The sequence below is a fragment of the Arabidopsis thaliana genome, chromosome 2 (genome assembly GCF_000001735.4).
Source record: "Arabidopsis thaliana chromosome 2, partial sequence".
Classification (NCBI taxonomy): Eukaryota; Viridiplantae; Streptophyta; class Magnoliopsida; order Brassicales; family Brassicaceae; genus Arabidopsis; species Arabidopsis thaliana.
In genome coordinates this window covers 19,664,773-19,682,437 of record NC_003071.7, presented here as the reverse complement: position 1 = coordinate 19,682,437, position 17,665 = coordinate 19,664,773, and the positions used below count along the sequence as shown (strand labels likewise).

Here is a 17,665-nt window from a genome sequence, read left to right as displayed (position 1 = left end):
TTAAAGTTTTCAACTTTTCACCAAAGGTAATGAAGTATTTAACTACATAAATCAAACCCAGTAGTATACTAAAAGACATTAGACAAATGAGAGAGACAGCTTCGATTTTCAGACAGCTTTAGGTTGGATTTGTTCGAAGTCGAAAACCTCAAACATGAGCCGCCGAACATCGGGTTTCCCGTAGATGGTGTAGGCGAGGCCGTGAATGGCTTGTTGAACAGCGGTTGTCGCCGGATTCCTAAGTCTCCGGTTATGTTCATACCGATCATGAACCTCCTCTGAGTATATTATAAAGTTGTGAAGACGTTTTTCTCTAAGATACCGGCCGCAGAATTTGTTCATTAATAGACATCTATGCTTCTCTTGCAACCACTTCCCTGGTGCGTCCAAAACGTTCAGCCATTGCTATGTCCTGCATGATCCCAAGACGAAAAATCGGGTTAAAAAAAAGAAAGAAAGAAAAGAACCGTTCTTTTGATCTTTTAAGATGAGAGATCGTTATCCTCACCTGTATCTTCTGTCCTACATATTCCAGCCGCTCAAAACAAAACCGCGGGTGTTCAAACTTATGCTTTGAAGGATGCAAGAAGCAGAGCTGTCACTTAAAATCTCATAGTATTGAGGCCCATTAGTGGCTCAACATGGCCCATTTATACGGGTTTTTTTGATCTGAGATCCAGAAATCAGTCGTTTTACTTGTATCATCGGAAAATGTTTTTTTAACCTCTACCTTCTTCGGTCAAGCTTCTCACGTCCATATCAGCTCCCAGACCGAAATTTATCAATGTCCCCTCCCTCCACCGTCTGGACACAGAGCGGTGGTTGAGGAGCTGTTAGGAGACTGGCGGAGTGTATCGTGGAACCGGAAAAGTAAAGGCCATACTATACTTTGAAAGAGGAAGAGATGATTGTGGTGGAGACTATGAGCAGAGAGATAGTCAGCAACATTTGGATTTGGAATTTTTAGCCAAAACCTATTATTTAGACTCCATTCATTTCTAAACAAAAACGCCTGAATCAATCTAACTCTAGGGTCTATCTTAAAAAAATTATTATGGCGTATAGATTGATATTCTAGTTAACTGCCTACCACTTCAAGTTGAGGGCTAAATCAAGAATGGCTTCAATTTGGCGGATGGTTCGTTGCTTCTCCTGTTGCTTAAACTTAAGTGCTATAGCTTCAGGATCAAGCCCTTCTCCTTTGCTACCAGTTGTAGCGTCTTCCTCTATCCTCACTTCCTGTAGCAGTGCATCCACTTCTCTTACAAAGTCTACTCTCAGAAGGGTGTTGTCTGTCTCAGTCTCAATGGGCGGTCGCAACTGTCCTTGATGCTACAAACACAGCATTGATTCTTGCTGTTGAGAGGTTTTTATCAATAAAAAAAAACAAAAAAGAGAAAAAGGGACGCACCATATCAATGTCGAATCCCGGTGGCATTAGAATGCTGAAGGGGTCTTCTCGGGGGAAGGTCTCAGCCATTCGTTTTCTGCAGTCCTTGAGCCAAGCATCGTCTTCAAAGCCATCATGCATATTTAGAAGATCATTCAGCAGTTTCATTGCAGGACTTGCTTGCCGTTTTAAGATCTCTGTCTGGATAGAGAAACACCCGATATAAGGATTCACTTTCACCTAAAGCTGACTAATACGAGTTGATAATCTTCCTTGACAAATGAGTAAGTTTGAAGATGGTGATATAAAGCATCAGCAGCTCAAGATCTTATAGCATAGAAAAGAATGAAGAGAAACAATTACCTCGACTCTTCTATACAAAAGATCAAGACTTCTGATGGCGTCCTTCTCATCCTGAAAGTAAGCAACACAGGATCTAAGGGAACATTTCATCATGAAAACGCATAACTCACAAGGAAAAAAATGTTACATCGCGCCTAGCAAGGTCAAGCCGGTTCCATATGATCATGAGGACAAGCTCGTCAAGTTCTCCTTTCTCGGCTGCTTCTTCAATTCTCTACAGAAATTGTCTTATACATAATAATAATAATTGCCTGCTTGTATAAGGAAGGAAGGGGACTTTGATTTTTACCTCTTCGACTTCCTCGGCAGCTCTGATGAAGCTGGAGACGAGCTTTCTGGCTTTCCTTAAGTCTTGCTCGGGAAATTCCTTCAACCTCGTGCCAATTTCACGGTATTCTTCAATCTTTCTCTCCTCTTCTTCTTCTTCCTCCCGCTGCATCCGCCGCAGTTCTTTGGTCTTCTCTCTCTGTCGAGCTTGCCATTCCTGGTATCAAAAAACCAACCGACTTAGAAAAAATCAGACTGAGAGACAAAAAAAGGATGAGGAGACGAACATCATCGTAATACTCCGGTGGCATTCCTTCTAGAAGCACTTCATCATTGTTTCCCGAGCATCTTCTTCGGAATTTAGCTGAGACATCGGCAGAGGATCATTTTAGATGAAACAAACTAATTTTGGATTTCACAAATTAAACCCCGCGAAACTGACCTGTAGAAATCGACAACTCTGTAGTCAGCTTCTTCGTAGCAGAAATAACCCGAGGGCTGCTGAATAGAGGGGATGCGCACGTCAGAACCAGCGACGTCGCCGCCATAGTCGAGCTTCGCAGTGAGTGGGAGTGATTTTGTTGCAGCCCCGAATCCCTTAGGCTATCTATATCTATTCGGATTTAGTCTCCCTAGTTTCGGATTTCACAAATTAAACCCCGTGGTGTAGCTTAGTACTAGTAGCTCAATTGAAAAATGTCTCAAAGAAATCTGAAAAATCTTGGCTTCATTTCCTTTCATAATCTAATGTTGTTTCCCCAGTCAGTGTCTGTGACACATAGCGAATCATGTTGCTCTAAATAATAAATATAATATACAATATAGACAAACAAAAAAAAAAAAGAGAGAGCTAATCTCAGGAACAAAAGTGATCATGATCACAGTTTAGATTAGTCGAGAAAAGAAAGTTGAAAGACGTCAAGCTAATGTTGATGGCAAGTCTCCACAATGAGTTCTGTAGCTGCACCCATTGTCCCAAGGCCGCCGGCACAAAGCAGAGCCAGAGCCAAGTCTTGCTCGTTCCACTGCCTCAGACTTTTGCTTAGTCTCTTTATTACTTCAACATCCACCTCTAGCACCCAAGCCGGCGTGCATTGCACCATCAGGCTCACAAAGCCTGTCACGTAAGCTTGCCATGTCGCCCAATCACAGCCCAGTGATATCTTCCCTTCCAAGGCACTCACCATAAACTCCAAATGCAGCCACAGAACCCTTGGCCGACGTTTTGATGCAGGATATGAGGAGTCCACTCCCCAGGCAAATGCACTGCTCAGGATTGCAAAGTAGGCTAAAGCATAGCCTCTTAGCATCGGAACCATACCTCCCAACTCATCTTCTTCTCCGTGAACCGAGATGAACCAAGACGGTAATGTCTCCTTGATCAGTGCCTGAACCAGGTTTAGGCCACCGGAGATCCACACCAGAGAGGCTCCCAGGGAAGCTGCCAGCTTGACACGTCTCATTGCTAAAGAAAGTGAAACCTGCCCAATCCCGTACCTCGACCCATCTTTCGTTTTCTTCAATTTCTCTGCTTGCCCTGCTGGTAGCTCCCTCGTGGCAATGCTCTTCACAGAGAACATCAGAAGAGACAGGATTTCTTCTGTCAGGAACATGACATCTCTGATCGATCTGTGCACTTTTATGTACAAGATTCCTGGGGCAGCTGTGGAAATTCCTCCAGAGTAACGGGACCCAAAGCCATGGCCAAGGAGTGCACCCACTCCCCCATAGCTGCAGAGTTGGGAAGTAGGTGTTAGACCAAGGGTGCAAGTGAAGCAGCTTCTGAGGAGCTGAATAACAGCATCTCTGTTGTGGTGGAACACAGTTCTGGAGGCTGAAAAGATAAGAAAGTCGCTCCAGCGCTTCACTTTCTGGGTCCACAGCGATGTCACAATAGGCATGCAGGGCCAGGGGCAAGCAGCAGCAAGGGAGTCTAAGGCCGGTCCTACAAGTACAAGGAAGCGCTCTGTTGCTTTGTCAAGCTTGTAGGTTATAGTAAGGCTCACTAGTGCAGCGAGAGGCAAGGGAAGTGTAGCCGCAGAGATTCCATCTGCAAAGACAGACGTGTGTAAACTATGAGAGTTTTTTCAGCATAATCATTGTATTCGTTTCTTCCAGCATGTTCTTTTCACACTTTCTCCGCAGTTTCAGTTTTATAGATATCACAATTGTTTACAAATCTAAGCAAGACCCTCCAGGGACATGTTATCCGGGACTGCCATGACTGCATCTAAGGTTCTAATCTTTCATGACAAAACCCCTGGACACCTGAGAATATCCATTATCCTTAGAGAAGAAAAGCATTACCTGCTGGAAGCCTTGGTACGTCAACGCCAGTAGCTGCTAAGATCTTCTCTATCTGTTGCTCAACGCTTGCTAAATTTGCAGCAGGACTAGGCCAGTCAGTTCCGTTCATGGAAACGGGCTTCCACAGACCTCGTGTTACTTCCGAAGAAAAGTAGCTAACCATGGTTCCAAGTGTTGCCGGCAGAAAATCAGCCAAGATTTTAAGACCTGAAACAAATCAAGGGACAGATTAAGATCTCGCCCACCCAACTATTAGCTACCTTCTGAAGTAGCGTTTATGATGCATCCAGACAGTAAGACAATAAAATAGCTTATGATCGTCAGATGTAGGTAAGTATCCCCTTGTCATTAAGCAGATAACACTTTCTATAGTTTCAGGGAATGGACAAACCTGTTGCTAGTTCCCGGGGAGAGAGTGATCCATGAGCACAAGCAGTTAGAGCAGCATCAAGCACAAACGGKGCCGCTTCCAAGATATCCCATGCAGGTAACTTGAGTTGATCAGACGAGTCATCACCTCCAGAAGTAGATAAACTACTGCTCCCTGAAGATGGGGTCAGTGACTGACTACCACCTTTGTTTGCCTTCTTGAACATCATGCTAAGGAGGGAATCGACAATGTGATGCACTGGGCTTCCTGTCTTTAGTTCAGAGAGAATTGAAGCCATACATTCCTGATGCTGCCGGTACCACTGTTTCAGTCTGGGGAATGAATCCATGAAGATGGGATCCACAGAGATATCTATCACTTTCGAAAATCTTCGACGTGCCATGCGATCCTTTGGGGACTTTCCAAAACATTCCAGACGGCAATTTCTTACTAACAACAGATACTCAGGGCTGGGTTGAGGGCCCACCGGGGGAACATCTCCCAAGACGTAATCTAGTGGTGGGTGATCAAATCTCCATAGCCTCAGAAGAAGTGTAAATGCAGTGGAGAAAACAGCATGAGAGGAGATTAATTCGCCAGTCGGGAGAGTCCACGTAATGTTTGGAACGCCGGAGCCAAACGCTTCACATATTGGCATCAAAGCACCAGCAAGTAATGGGACCTGGCAAAAGAAGCATAAATACTAACCCATTGAAAACAGAACATTCTTCGTTCATTGTCAAATAACACAAGTTGAAGAGGAAAAGTAAAACCTACCACCCCGTGCAATGAGAAAATGTGAACACAATCTATGGGTGATATCCCGACAAGAAGAACATTAAGAAACGGCGCAGAATTGATTAGATGGCTATAACTCCCAGAAAGATCAGCTGGAGCCGGAGGCGAAAGTAAAGTTACAATGAAGATAATAACATGCTCCTGATATTAATCAGAGATCGGGTTAACCATAAGAGATGAGGAGGCTGCAGAAAGAAGATCTGAGGTGGAGCAATGGGAGCAATAAAACTTTCTAGAAAAAGAAGATCACAGAAGTTGAATCTAAGTGCCAAACATACCTGTATGCTCCAACCACGAAACAGAGATGCTCCACAGAGAATAGAAGCCACGGCTATCTTCTCATCTTCTGAACCAGTAGTTGCAACCTCGTACATCTTTTCAATCTCTGCTAAGCTTCCATAACATTAATGAGCTTAATTCAGTTGCTTTACAGCTGGGAAGGTTAAAAAAACGGAGAACTCCACTTACAGAGTCTTGGAAATAGACAATAGTCAACTAAAAAACAGGCTCTAGTAATTGAAATTGCTATTTTAATTTAAACATGCAAACTTGAAATATTGTATTTTTTCTATCAATGCCCCGTTTAAACTAATGTCCTAAAGAGAAACATAAACAGAGATCGATCATAGATGTAACATACCTAGAAGCTGGAGTTGTGATTAGTGAATTTGTCAATGACGGTGTTAGAGGAGAACCCTTCATCACTAGAGACCAACAAGAAATGTTACTGGGTATAACTTGAGGAACTTGATTGGTTCCCCCAATTACAAAGCCTGGCCAGAGATATGCAGATGTGTCCAACAGATTTCTGGAGATACAAGCTTCCACTATCAGATGGCGCATGTTACCAGCTGTGCCAACACATGTCACAATTACAAAACCAGTCACATTCAAATACACAGTTAATAGTCTAAAATGACGAGGAAGAACAAGCAAAATAGCATGGCACTAGAGAGAAAACTAACAAACATCTACAATGAAGAACCCTAAGCCGTCACAACCACAAATAAAACCAGAGCAGATACACACCCATAACAACAAACATCTTTAGAGTAAACAAGGAAAACCGCACTCTTGATCAAAATTCAAAACCAGAATGCTGGATCAGTTTAACATTGAAAGAGCAAAAAATAAATAGCAAGTTTACTTACAGCAGCCACTTGCAGATTCGCTCATGCTTGTATTTTCATAGGATCCATTACTATTTGTAATGCCGGAGATGAACATAATTGCTTTAGCAGCAGCTTGATTGGCAACGGACTGTACAGAACGAGGTGGTGTCAACAAGCTTTCATAATCACCAAGTTGTTGTAAGCTATTAATTAATCCTTGTCGACATTTTCCTTTTTTCTCTTTCCACTGGTTGCTTGGACTAGACGAAGTTTGATCAATCCACTGACTTTCTTCTTCTTCGATAATATTGGCAACTGCAAGTGGAGTGACAGAAAGTAATACACAAAGAAAAGTGTCGGTGCGGGGCACAGGACCCTCGATTGGATCTCTTTCCTTCAAATTACAACATATATTTGTCAGTAGACTTAAAGAAGTATGTGACTCAGAAATTTAAAATATTCATAACGCTCGACGTTCTCATAATATGACCTTCTAATTATGAATCATGCATAAGTTTATATGTGCAACAGAAGTGGGTGCCTCACACATGTTAGTACTTACTTCAGATAATATTTCCAACATATGCATGAAAAAGCAATAACGCAGACATAGATTCTCCTAAAAGCACCAAGACCAGAACAACCTACCCTACCGCTAAGAGCTTAAAATTCTTAGTATTGTCGGAATAGATACCTACCCTTTGCACAAGGCGTAAGGCTGCTAACCATAGAGCTAGAAAGGCATCATGCCATGATGTACTATTAGCTGCTTGCAATGCTTTTACAAGACCTGCAATTGTTTGCTTGTGTTGAAAATAAAGCCCATAATAATAAATATGTAGATGAGTACGAGAGAAGAAATGCACGAACGAAAAATAGAGATAAATCTTCTAACCGGTTAGATTTTCAACAGCGCTAGCTGCTGCAGCTTGTGTCCCATCCATTATGTCTTCGAAGAAAAGATCAATGGGCAACCAAAGTGCAGAATCACTGGTCAATGCTAACTTAGAACCAGAGGAGACAATCGCATGAAATTCTCCTCGAGGGATGGTCTTGCTCTCCCTTTCAAGAAATTTTCGTGTATGATATGCCAGCTGTGTTAGGGCTTCTGGATTAATATGTTTTGATTTCCTCACTGTCATTGATTTGGTTGCCAGTACTCTAAAGCGCTGACTGAAATCTTCCCAGTGTGTTGCCCTGAAGAGAAAGGAAACTTAGAGGGCTTGGTTGAGAAATTAATCTGAAGAAATTGTTACAATTTAAATTCATTTGCAAGAAATCAAGCTCATGGGGCCAGCAGTGTCTACAATGAAAAAAATCAGACAACTAGAGAAAAATAAGGGGTGCTAGTTAAAAGGTCTTACATGTTTTGACTTGCCAAATGAAGAATCCTCGATGTGACTTTATTCTGCAAAAATTCTTGGATTAGCTCGATAGCCATTTCAGTGTTTGCTTTCTCTAGTGCATCATGGTTTTCATTTCTCTTCACAGAATTTTCCAGCCCGTCTAAATCCATGTCGTGTGGGCTGCTTGGCCATTTAGATCTCTTATTAGATGTCAGTTCTAAAAGCCCTTCCTCGTCTAGGGATGCATCAAGTAGCTCCCAGACAATGGAGAAGACAAATGCAAGGAGAATACTTCCCGGTTCTTGATCTTGGACACCAAAGGTTTCAGAAAGATGGAGGATATCATCGATGGAATTCATTGTTCTGTTCATTTGTAACAACAACATTAGTATGCATTTTACAAACTAGGAGAAGAAAAATTAGCATTATGATTACGCATGTAAAAACTTTTACATTAATATCTTATTACACTGCCAAAAATAAATAACTTTTTTGGAGAAAACAAGGTTTAACTGAGATAAGGAACTCACTTGTGATATCCTGGTGCTCTGATTAGAGGCATGAATGAGAATGCATGTCTCTTGAGGAGTTCCATATAGAGCCTATAGGCTGCGGGATGAAGCTTTCTGTTTGGGATTACCCTAAAATTACCAAACCATAAAGAATTAAAAACTGTAGTGATCTTGTACATGAGCCTGGTGATAAAAAGAAAAAGAAAAGTGATAACCCAACGGCAATGAGCCTATTACAGACAGCTTGAGGGGAATATTTCAACAAGTAGCATAAATGATGAGAACCATTAGAAGAGCAATTAGTAGACGGACGACTCATTGTTACCTTGGGGAGAGAAGGGCGAGGACAAGTAGGGGAGGGACAATATTGACGGATATAGCTTTTTCGAGAAGCTTCCATGAAAGAGGAGAGTGATTTTCCCAGAAGATGTGGGTGACGAGGAATTGAGCGAGGTCCGGAGAGGGAAGGGAGATTCCAGCAGACGCGAGGGTCAAGCGAAGCTGAAGAGCCCAATGAAGCGGATCCACGTTCTTCTCCTGGGCTGACCTAATCAGCGACGTAACCGATTCCCAGAGACTCGGTTGGAACTCCGACGGAGCCATTTGTTGGACGACCGGGAGAAACAAGTTCGACGGGGACTAATAGTCGTCTTCTTCCTCAGCCTTTTACTTGTTTCTTCTCACACGATTGCTTTTCTTTTTCTAGAGGAAATGTCAATTTCTCATTTATATGTGAATATAATACTACAGTATTTGAGTTATGTAGACAGTCTTTTTATCCACTTGACTTCAAACTGATGAAATGGAAGCTGAGAGTGGGTTTGGTAAACAAGTAATAATGTTTGATGTTGCTGGTATCCACAACTATGAGCAACAGATTCCAAGACCTCAGATGCATCAGACTTTATCCATTTTAGTTACACAGATTTGAAGCTTAAGTAGTAACTTTTTATACGAGTTCCCAAAGGGAGAGTTGTTGTTGAATGAAGCCATATCATATTTGATTATCCAAAAACTAGCCGGAAAAGCTCTTAACAAGTCTTCTTAATCCTCCCATCGAACAAAAAGAGACTTAAGGGAGGAAGAGAAGGAGCTTTCTTTTAAAAGAGAAATTGGGATTTCATTTCATGGATTGCTGAGTCGGTCAAGGCACCAGCACCGGTACTCTGACGTTGATTTTTGGTACAGCTCTTCCGCATTCATCTTCTCTAGATCGCTCTGTTTCCGCGAGTTCAGACCATTCCCTTCTGCCTTTCCACTACAAACATGCTCTTGATCCCGCATTCTCTTGTACAGTCTCATCGCAGATACACAGTCCTCGTAAACCTCGTGCTTCCCGCACTGGATCTTGTATCTACACATACAAACAAAACCAGTTTCTATCTCATGTTCCAAGTTTTCATAATCCAATGTCAACAAATCAAAGCCCAAGCATAACTTACCCGAGATATGACTTTGTGAGGTACTTGAGCGATTGGCTTACAAGATTTGTCTTCATCAACGGCACGTATTTTGCTGTGTCTCTGAGGTGAAGCATAGCAATTACATTAGATTTCAAGCAAAGAGTCAACAAAAACGGGTCAGTTAGTTACCTCAACAAATGGCTAGGGTATTCAAGCTTCAAGCAACTCATATCATGCCTAAGGTCATGACCAACAAGAAGAAGCCTTCCAGCCCCATCATTCTGTCCACCGCACAAGAACGAAAAAACTCTCTCTCGTACATGCTCAAGTGGCATACCATCCTTCAAATCTTCCTTAGTCAATCCAGTTATCTCGTGCCTGAACATGAGGCGGGGTGAGATTTAAAAGGAAGAATTATAAAACAAAACAAGCACAAATGGTCCACAAGCAGAACCTGTAATCGGTGACAGGGAGCAGTGGTTGAACGTGAGTGGAGAAGATCACATTCTCGTCATCGTCAACCAGGCAAACCGATGCGCACTGATCAATAGTCCCATCAGCACCACCACCAACCATTTCACAGTCAAGTGCCATAGCCTTGAGACGTGAACCAGCAAGTGAACTAGAAGGATTCCTTTGGGTAGATGTTCCCTGATATGAATAAAGCACTAATCAGATCATTTAAGGGGAAAACTGCTGATATTTCAATAATCAGAAAGAATAGACTCGGGAATATTGGAGGCGGCAGAGCATATATAGTCCACATTATCTAAATAATTCCCAACAAAACTTACAAGAGGACGAGGTGGGGAGAGGTGACACTTGTTTTTATGCTCGGCGAGAGCAAAGGCCTCCTCAAAGATTTGAAGACAGAGAGTACAGCCTCGTTTAGTGAAAATGGCTTTGCAGTTTCCTTTGGAAAGATGGTCTGGAACTGAAATAGTTGGAAAGACGGAATCAAACAAACATCAACAACCACCATATTCATACGATGTGTGGTGGAAAACGAATACAAATACAAACATACCGTTAAGGTGTTCCCTCACGGATTCGAAGGATTTACAGTGCTTGAGGCAAACCCCACAGCGAGGCTGGTGAAGTGAGTGGTAGGAAATCTTCATGTGCTCAACGAGGTGTTCTCGTCTATTGAACATCTTATAGCACGCAACGCATCTGTGCCTGACACTATATCAAACGCAATTTACACACCCTAACCACTAATTTCTCAAGCCTTAAGTGATTCGAATAAGAAAAAAAACTGGGGAAAAGATGAGAGACGCGAACCTTATCTTGCGTCTCTTGGAAGGATTCAACTGAGAATCCATGGAATATCAAAGCGAGTCGCCGGATGAAACGTAATCGGGTTTTGTGTCAACTCGCTGGAGAACTAATATCTGAAAATGACGTTTTTAATCGATAACATTTGTAATAGTATGTACATTCTTAATCAAATGTAGTGAAATCAACAATCCCACAAGCGAAGCATTGTTCATACATAAACTGTTTATAAAGGCACTCGTCTAGATTTATTATCTTAGCTAAATTCGAAGTAAGACATAAAATTGTCATAAATAAACATCAGCAATTAGAATGATTCTTCAAAATTAGGACTAAACATAGACGCAGATCAACCTAGAGTGGATGATTGACCCACAACACACAAAATATCAACGTCACCTAATTAAGATCAAATACTAGTTGGTTTGAGTATTACCAAAGCTAAATAAGATCAAATACATACCTGAATCTGTGAAAGTAAAATCTAACACGAACCCAAACCCACCAAAATCCGTCAATAAAAACGCCAACCCAGATCGCTACTGCGCTATTGTGACGAAAAAAGAGTAGAATCAAAGAAAAAGAAGAACAAAAACTTCACCTTTAGGGATTGAAAACTAGGGTTGCTGCTCCTTCACCAAGCTCTGGAAGTTTATCTTTATAGCTGTTTTGGATATGGATAGAGCGGAGGAGACGGCCTTAAGTGGCGGTCTCAGCGGCGGCGACAGATGTAACCTTAACGGCGAGAGATTGATGTTTGGTTTTATATTAAGGCTTTAGCTTTTCGAAGTTGAGATCTCATCTATTGTTCAGTGTTGTTTAAAATATTGTTAAAGGCCCATTTGTTTAATTCTCTGGGCATTTAGGCCTCTTCTTATGCTTCTTCTTGTTTTCTTGAATGTCTTAATTAGGGCCTGCGAAAAAAAAACCGGACCCGATACCCGAACAGAAAAAACCGGGTTGGAGTGGGTTAGAGTTTTAGAAATTTATGTATAGAGTTTTAGTAAACCCCCGTTTCATATATATGATTCATGCTAAATTGCATACATGATTCATGCTAAATTGCAGGAAAAGAATAATGTGAAAAGCATACTAGTGGATTGAAATAAGTAAACAAAAGCTTATGGAAAATGGCCTAATTATGAGAATCTACTGTATTTTAATAATATGTGAAGTGCTTATTTATTGGAAGATTAGTATGTTACAAGTAGATATAATCTCCCCCTCCTGAGAGGAGTGACAGCTGATGCATGATTCTCAAATCCTGACAGGAACGTAACAATCCGAAACAAAAACAACGAAGAAGAAAGAAAGAAAGAAAACATAGTGGAATCAGAATCCGATCCCTTTCTAACATCACTCTTCCTTTTTTGAAAAACTTGTAAAAGTTTCCAACTTTCCTCTTTTCAACAAGTTGTAATTTCTTCGCTTGTTGCATGTTGAAACACGTTATTCTGCAATTAACAAAGATAAAATCACATAGATTTTGCATTATAAAAAGCTCGTTAATGTCACTATCTTCTCTGCACAGATCACCTTTAGTACTTCCCAAGGTGACATCCATGGCAAAGAACTCATCATCACAGAGTAGTAGCAAGAAGAAGCAAGAAAACAGAGTGTGCGAGAAGATCTTCAGAGCAGTGACTAGTCCTGTCCGAACCGTTCGTCGCATCTCCACCAAATCTTCACCAGCAGAGGCTGTTCGCGTCAAATTTGCAGAGACATCGGCTAGGCCTAGGGCAGCCAAACCCATTACAAAGGTGGAACCGGTGATCGCTCGAGTGGATACTACGATCAAAACGGACGAGAGGTTCACCGAGTATATAAAGAAAGCGAAGCTGAAGATAAGGGCGATGACGAATGTCGGTGATATGATGAAGGAGGATGCGTGGGAGACAAGTGATGAAACAGATCAGACACGTCATGATCATCTTCACCACCATGTGCCTATCTCTCACGTAGGTAGTAGTGGCCGGAGATCATCAGATCAGTTCTCTGAGTACATAAAGAAGGCAAAGATGAAGCTCAGTTCCTCTTCCACCATTGCTCGTGCTAACCCGACTTTCAAGTGATGGATTTCGACAAATTAATGATTTGAATAATCCTCTGGCCTGAGAGATTGATATATATGTATATGTTTTGTGGTGTGTGTTGACAAGTACGGACATGGATTTGTCGTTTTAATGAAAACTATAATACTAGTGATCATTTTAATAATTTTGTTGTTACATCGGTAGCGAGTGGTTTCTTTTCTTAAGAATCATTATATGGGCTGTGAATGGGCCGCCAAAGAAGAGTCTGTTTAAGTTGATAAAGATGATAATAAAATGATAATGATGAGAAAGCTTGGAATTATAACGAAATGACATGCACGATCGTTAAATCCGTTATTAAACAATACCCCGATCGGCTCTGATTCTGAAAATGGGCGGTTTTAGTCGTACGTAACATGACGTCGTGACCTGTACTGAATATTCATTCATTCATTATGAAGCGATAACTCTTTTTTAATCTGAAGCCCCCTTAACCAAAAAAGGGCAGATTCAGTTGAGATTTCCTTTTCTTAATTAAATACGATTGATTTCCTTTGACAATTTCTTTTCTTTCTCGGTTTTTCTCCTTTCCCAGTTAATATACTGTCTGTCGCAGTATATTTTTTCATATATGTTTCTACTAGCTACTGATTTAATTTTTCCAATGGATAACTTATTCGTTTATTCACAATATACCATAAATGAGAGGTGTTTCTGAAGTTGTGTCGATAACTCACAATTTTTGTTTACGTCCATTATAATACATAAATGGAGAAGTCCCTTTCCGACGATCAAGAGTCAAGTTTGACTCCAGCAGATGCATAATATGCACAATAGACAAAATCGATCGTATATTTAAATTAAAAACAAAAATGAATACGACGAATCTCATGATTGGCCCTTATGCAATTTAAATTCAAATTAAGTAATAAAACTACATTCATATGTCAACTAAATCTGACGTTACCAAACTGGTTTGAAAAGGAAGAAAAAAACTCGAGGACGCCTAGTGTTTAGACTATTTTACAATTTAGCAAACGCAGACAAATTAATGTTTTGTTTCCTACATTTTATTATGAGCAATCGGGAATAATTTGGTTTGATAAATCAAGTAGTCGACATGGTGTAAGCGAGGCACTGGACGGTGGCACGATAGGTGAGTCATGATGACTCAAGAAGGCCTCACGTTACTCACAGTGGCTGGATCATTTTATTATATAATTACTCTCTGAGTTGTATAAATCCTAATCTATAATTAACAAATGTATAGTCTATATATAATTTGTCTGTTCGTTCACTCAGTATCTATCGTCAATGCCCTTACAAAAGGCAGGCACAAAAATTACGAACAAATCAATGACCCCTCAGTGACAGAGAGACCAATCAAAATCGCTTTATTTATTTATCTGGTGAACTCATTGTGCTCTTCATACATAAAAAAAAGAGTTTTATATATTGAGAAAAGAAAAGTTTACTACCTACACGTGGAAAACGTAGAGGGAAGTCGACTTTATGGATGATTAGAAAAAGGTGTAGAAAAATTGCAACAGGTCTTGAATCTTTCTTTAATTGAGTAAAAAAAACGTAGGAAAATGTTTTGGAACCGTGAAAATTACGAAAGAGAGAGAGGCAGTCATATTATAGCAGATTAGGAGACAATAATAAAGATATATAGAGAGAGGCAAGGCCAGTTATGGTAGATAATTAGTTCCAAACCATGCATCTCTGTAACCATGGATGGATGGATGGATGATACGAACGAAAACGGCCTAGTAGAGAAAAGAAAGAGATTTTTGTCTTTTCCGGCAAGCGAGAGGACTCTTCTCCTGAGGGGCAATGTGGGAAGAAGAAAGCTAAATGATATGGCCACAACAGACTCGATCGAAGGACTTGTTCTCCTCACTTTCCTCCAACTTAATTTTATTTTTTTAAGTTATGGTTTAGTCAATAATTACGATGGAGTCGAGTCGAGTTGAGTTTGTCCCTCCCCCCCCCCTACCTATATTTAAACATCATCCATGCCTAGAGCTTTTTACTTGTATTATTAATTTTGTGGCTAAACCAAAACCAAAGAAACATTTATTATTACAAATTTTAGTATCCAACAAAGCATTCAAGCCCTTAAACCCCCCAAAACCTCCTCCGATCCCATTCTTTCGTTAACTGATGGCTGAAACGCCGGCTTCTCCTCCTCTTCACCCTCCCGTTGTTCTTTTGTCCGATTCCGCCGCCAAGGACGCCATGCTCACTTGGTTTCGCGGCGAGTTTGCGGCCGCCAACGCCATCATCGATGCTCTCTGCGCTCACCTTATGCAGGCCTCCGGCGGATCCGCTCAATACGAGTCTGTCATGGCAGCCCTTCATCGCCGCAGGCTCAACTGGATCCCTGTCCTCCAGATGCAGAAGTACCATTCCATCTCTCAAGTCACCCTCCAGCTACAACAACATTTGGCTAAAGGCTTTCATCATCATCTCGACGACGACCACGACGATGATTCTCCCTCCAGCGACATCACTGATGGAGGATCCCGGGAAGAAGAAACCCTCTCCATCTGTTGTAAGCACGAGGACGAATGTGAATCACGAGGAGCCTCACTCCTCAAGCAGTCCAAGCGTTTCTCGGCCAAGGAACATGTTAGAGGACATACGGCAAGTTCATCATCCTCTTTACCAAAGCTGCAGACTTGCTTTTAAAAAACACATCTGAGGTTTGATTGTTTAGTAACTACGTACTACTGAAACAACATATATATATATATATATATATTTAAAGGCTTATTAGATCCTATCAATCATCATTACTCATTCCTTAGTGTGTAATCTCGTCGTCCCGATGGATATTGAATTTGCTTCATTAATTGTTTCCATGACTAAGAAGACTGCGTGGTTGCTCCTCTATCTCGCAGGCCAATGTTGTCAAAGGCCTTAAACTCTACCAAGATGTCTTCACTCGACCTCAACTCTCCAAGCTTCTGGATTCTATTAATCAGCTCCGAGAGGCTGGTCGGAATCACCAACTTTCAGGTGATTTTATCCTTTGAATTTAATTCCGTCTTTTTTTCTTTCATAAACCTTACACACGAGAGTAAGTTTCTCTCATCTCAAATGCAGGGGAGACCTTCGTTCTGTTCAACAAGAACACCAAGGGAACCAAAAGAGAGCTTCTTCAGCTTGGAGTTCCTATTTTCGGCAACACCACGGATGAACACTCTGGTAATGACAACAAGGCAGGGACTTGGTGCTTCCGCTATTTCTAGACATATACATACCATCTCCTAATTTATAACCCGTCCTTGCAGTGGAACCTATCCCAACCCTTGTCCAAAGTGTTATCGACCATCTTCTTCAATGGCGTCTGATTCCTGAATACAAACGACCAAATGGCTGTGTGATCAACTTCTTCGATGAGGTACTTACTTACACTTCCATTTCCAGAATCCAGATCACCATCTCTCGATCCTTCCTTCCAGCTAAGGTTTGGGATTGTTTTCAGGACGAACACTCTCAACCATTTCAGAAACCTCCTCACGTGGATCAACCCATATCCACTCTTGTCTTGTCTGAATCAACCATGGTGTTTGGGCACAGACTCGGGGTCGATAACGATGGCAACTTCAGAGGCTCACTCACTCTCCCACTTAAGGAAGGGTAATGGAAACACTCCCCCGATGTTGATTGTATCCGAGTTTTCTTTCTAATCAGAAAATGAATCTCGCAGGTCGTTGCTGGTGATGAGGGGTAACAGTGCAGATATGGCTAGGCATGTAATGTGTCCCTCGCCCAACAAAAGAGTCGCAATCACCTTCTTCAAACTCAAACCGGACTCCGGTAAGGTCCAGCCGCCGCCCACCCTATGGAGACCAGGCACCCCTTCTCCTCTGGTGATGCTAGCTCCGGCGCCCAAGAGGCTAGACGCTGGCACTGGAGTTTTCTTGCCGTGGACACCGCCAGTGTCAAGAAAACCAGCCAAGCATCTCCCGCCGCGTGTCCAGAGGCTGCGTCTCTTGTCATCATCAAAGTCAGTGGCAGATAGTGAGTCATCGTCGCCAGAGATAGGAGTGAGTTGAGTTGGAAAGTGTCACACACGGAAGCTCTTTCTTTTTCCTTTACTTTTTTTTTTTAAAGCAGAGTCTTTTGGTTGTACACTTGAGAGTTTAGTGGGTTTTTCTTGTTTCTTCCTAACATTTTGCTTTCCTTTTATTTGGTCAATTTTATAGAACGAAGATTAGGGTATTATGCTACATCATCTACTGTTGTTACATGATTCACTATTTGTATTAAAAATCTTTAGGATATGCCCCACCACTTGCCATTAATTTCAAATATCTTCAGCTTCAATCAAGAAAAGAGGAAACTTGATTGATACAAATATTCCTGAAACTGCTTCTCAGTTAAAGTAAAAGAGGATGAAGAAGGAAGCAGAGAGATTCTGGTTTTCTTCTTCTTTTATTGGATAAAACGACACATAGCTTCCACTGGCTCAATT

At 41.4% G+C, this 17,665-nt stretch overlaps 6 protein-coding genes across 16 annotated transcripts; 2 read left to right on the top strand and 4 right to left on the bottom strand.

Moving 5' to 3' along the window:
• Positions 1-31: 31 nt before the first annotated feature.
• Positions 32-801, bottom strand: AT2G48121 (ribonuclease III family protein). 2 transcript variants are annotated; one of them, NM_001202849.1, is made up of 3 exons: positions 731-801; positions 509-538; positions 47-278 (listed from the first exon to the last, which is right to left on the bottom strand). In NM_001202849.1, exons 1-3 carry the CDS (start codon positions 756-758, stop codon positions 109-111), a joined length of 228 nt encoding a protein of 75 aa, NP_001189778.1. In that variant the 5' UTR covers positions 759-801; the 3' UTR covers positions 47-108. The 2 variants fall into 2 exon arrangements, with proteins under 2 accessions (NP_001189777.1, NP_001189778.1); NM_001202848.2 differs by lacking the exon at positions 731-801 and having other exon boundaries at positions 32-412; positions 509-621.
• A 90-nt stretch (positions 802-891) lies between these two features.
• PAC (pale cress protein (PAC)) lies at positions 892-2,708 on the bottom strand. Of its 2 annotated transcripts, none has more exons than NM_130379.2 (7): positions 2,463-2,708; positions 2,308-2,384; positions 2,043-2,237; positions 1,881-1,967; positions 1,754-1,804; positions 1,412-1,591; positions 892-1,332 (listed from the first exon to the last, which is right to left on the bottom strand). In NM_130379.2, exons 1-7 carry the CDS (start codon positions 2,566-2,568, stop codon positions 1,087-1,089), a joined length of 942 nt encoding a protein of 313 aa, NP_182332.1. In that variant the 5' UTR covers positions 2,569-2,708; the 3' UTR covers positions 892-1,086. The 2 variants fall into 2 exon arrangements, with proteins under 2 accessions (NP_182332.1, NP_001078079.1); NM_001084610.1 differs by having other exon boundaries at positions 2,043-2,219.
• Positions 2,709-2,726: 18 nt separating this feature from the next.
• REF4 (reduced epidermal fluorescence 4) lies at positions 2,727-9,145 on the bottom strand. The gene is made up of 14 exons (NM_130378.5): positions 8,791-9,145; positions 8,484-8,594; positions 7,972-8,316; positions 7,503-7,669; positions 7,306-7,397; positions 7,170-7,226; positions 6,643-7,001; positions 6,509-6,568; positions 6,136-6,222; positions 5,774-5,888; positions 5,475-5,636; positions 4,719-5,379; positions 4,328-4,534; positions 2,727-4,070 (listed from the first exon to the last, which is right to left on the bottom strand). Exons 1-14 carry the CDS (start codon positions 9,066-9,068, stop codon positions 2,944-2,946), a joined length of 3,828 nt encoding a protein of 1,275 aa, NP_566125.4. The 5' UTR covers positions 9,069-9,145; the 3' UTR covers positions 2,727-2,943.
• Positions 9,146-12,060, bottom strand: AT2G48100 (Exonuclease family protein). Of its 8 annotated transcripts, NM_001337296.1 has the most exons (9): positions 11,748-11,883; positions 11,610-11,630; positions 11,153-11,262; positions 10,896-11,053; positions 10,663-10,802; positions 10,323-10,519; positions 10,058-10,246; positions 9,908-9,988; positions 9,146-9,819 (listed from the first exon to the last, which is right to left on the bottom strand). In NM_001337296.1, exons 3-9 carry the CDS (start codon positions 11,191-11,193, stop codon positions 9,591-9,593), a joined length of 1,035 nt encoding a protein of 344 aa, NP_001323899.1. In that variant the 5' UTR covers positions 11,194-11,262; positions 11,610-11,630; positions 11,748-11,883; the 3' UTR covers positions 9,146-9,590. The 8 variants fall into 8 exon arrangements, with proteins under 8 accessions (NP_001323899.1, NP_566124.1, NP_001318445.1 ...); NM_130377.4 differs by lacking the exon at positions 11,610-11,630 and having other exon boundaries at positions 11,748-12,060; NM_001337293.1 differs by having other exon boundaries at positions 11,610-11,938.
• Positions 12,061-12,240: 180 nt separating this feature from the next.
• On the top strand, positions 12,241-13,506 carry AT2G48090 (uncharacterized protein; the record flags this gene model as incomplete). Of its 2 annotated transcripts, none has more annotated exons than NM_001337292.1 (1): positions 12,241-13,506. In NM_001337292.1, one exon carries the CDS (start codon positions 12,583-12,585, stop codon positions 13,216-13,218), a length of 636 nt encoding a protein of 211 aa, NP_001324915.1. In that variant the 3' UTR covers positions 13,219-13,506. The 2 variants fall into 2 exon arrangements, with proteins under 2 accessions (NP_001324915.1, NP_566123.2); NM_130376.2 differs by having other exon boundaries at positions 12,655-13,379.
• Positions 13,507-15,245: 1,739 nt separating this feature from the next.
• Positions 15,246-17,448, top strand: AT2G48080 (oxidoreductase, 2OG-Fe(II) oxygenase family protein). Its single transcript, NM_130375.3, has 6 exons — positions 15,246-15,828; positions 16,086-16,203; positions 16,291-16,392; positions 16,479-16,588; positions 16,673-16,827; positions 16,898-17,448. The coding sequence occupies exons 1-6, from the start codon at positions 15,346-15,348 to the stop codon at positions 17,244-17,246; spliced, it is 1,317 nt and encodes a 438-aa protein (NP_182329.2). The 5' UTR covers positions 15,246-15,345; the 3' UTR covers positions 17,247-17,448.
• The last annotated feature ends 217 nt before the right edge of the window (positions 17,449-17,665 follow it).

Excerpts from the sequence above, each read along its gene's own strand:
- AT2G48100 (NM_001337295.1), bottom strand. The coding sequence starts at position 11,193 with ATGGATTCTCAGTTGAATCCTTCCAAGAGACGCAAGATAAG. Across the intron at positions 10,247-10,322 it reads CTCCCTGTCACCGATTACAG|GCACGAGATAACTGGATTGA; the intron begins GTTCTGCTTGTG and ends CCTCATGTTCAG. Across the intron at positions 9,989-10,057 it reads TACCCTAGCCATTTGTTGAG|AGACACAGCAAAATACGTGC; the intron begins GTAACTAACTGA and ends GCTTCACCTCAG.
- AT2G48121 (NM_001202848.2), bottom strand. The coding sequence starts at position 342 with ATGAACAAATTCTGCGGCCGGTATCTTAGAGAAAAACGTCTTCACAAC.
- PAC (NM_130379.2), bottom strand. The coding sequence starts at position 2,568 with ATGGCGGCGACGTCGCTGGTTCTGACGTGCGCATCCCCTCTATTCAGC. Across the intron at positions 2,385-2,462 it reads AGAGTTGTCGATTTCTACAG|CTAAATTCCGAAGAAGATGC; the intron begins GTCAGTTTCGCG and ends CCGATGTCTCAG. Across the intron at positions 1,805-1,880 it reads TTGACCTTGCTAGGCGCGAT|GATGAGAAGGACGCCATCAG; the intron begins GTAACATTTTTT and ends GCTTACTTTCAG.
- AT2G48080 (NM_130375.3), top strand. The coding sequence starts at position 15,346 with ATGGCTGAAACGCCGGCTTCTCCTCCTCTTCACCCTCCCGTTGTTCTT. Across the intron at positions 15,829-16,085 it reads AACATGTTAGAGGACATACG|GCCAATGTTGTCAAAGGCCT; the intron begins GCAAGTTCATCA and ends TCTATCTCGCAG. Across the intron at positions 16,589-16,672 it reads TGATCAACTTCTTCGATGAG|GACGAACACTCTCAACCATT; the intron begins GTACTTACTTAC and ends GATTGTTTTCAG.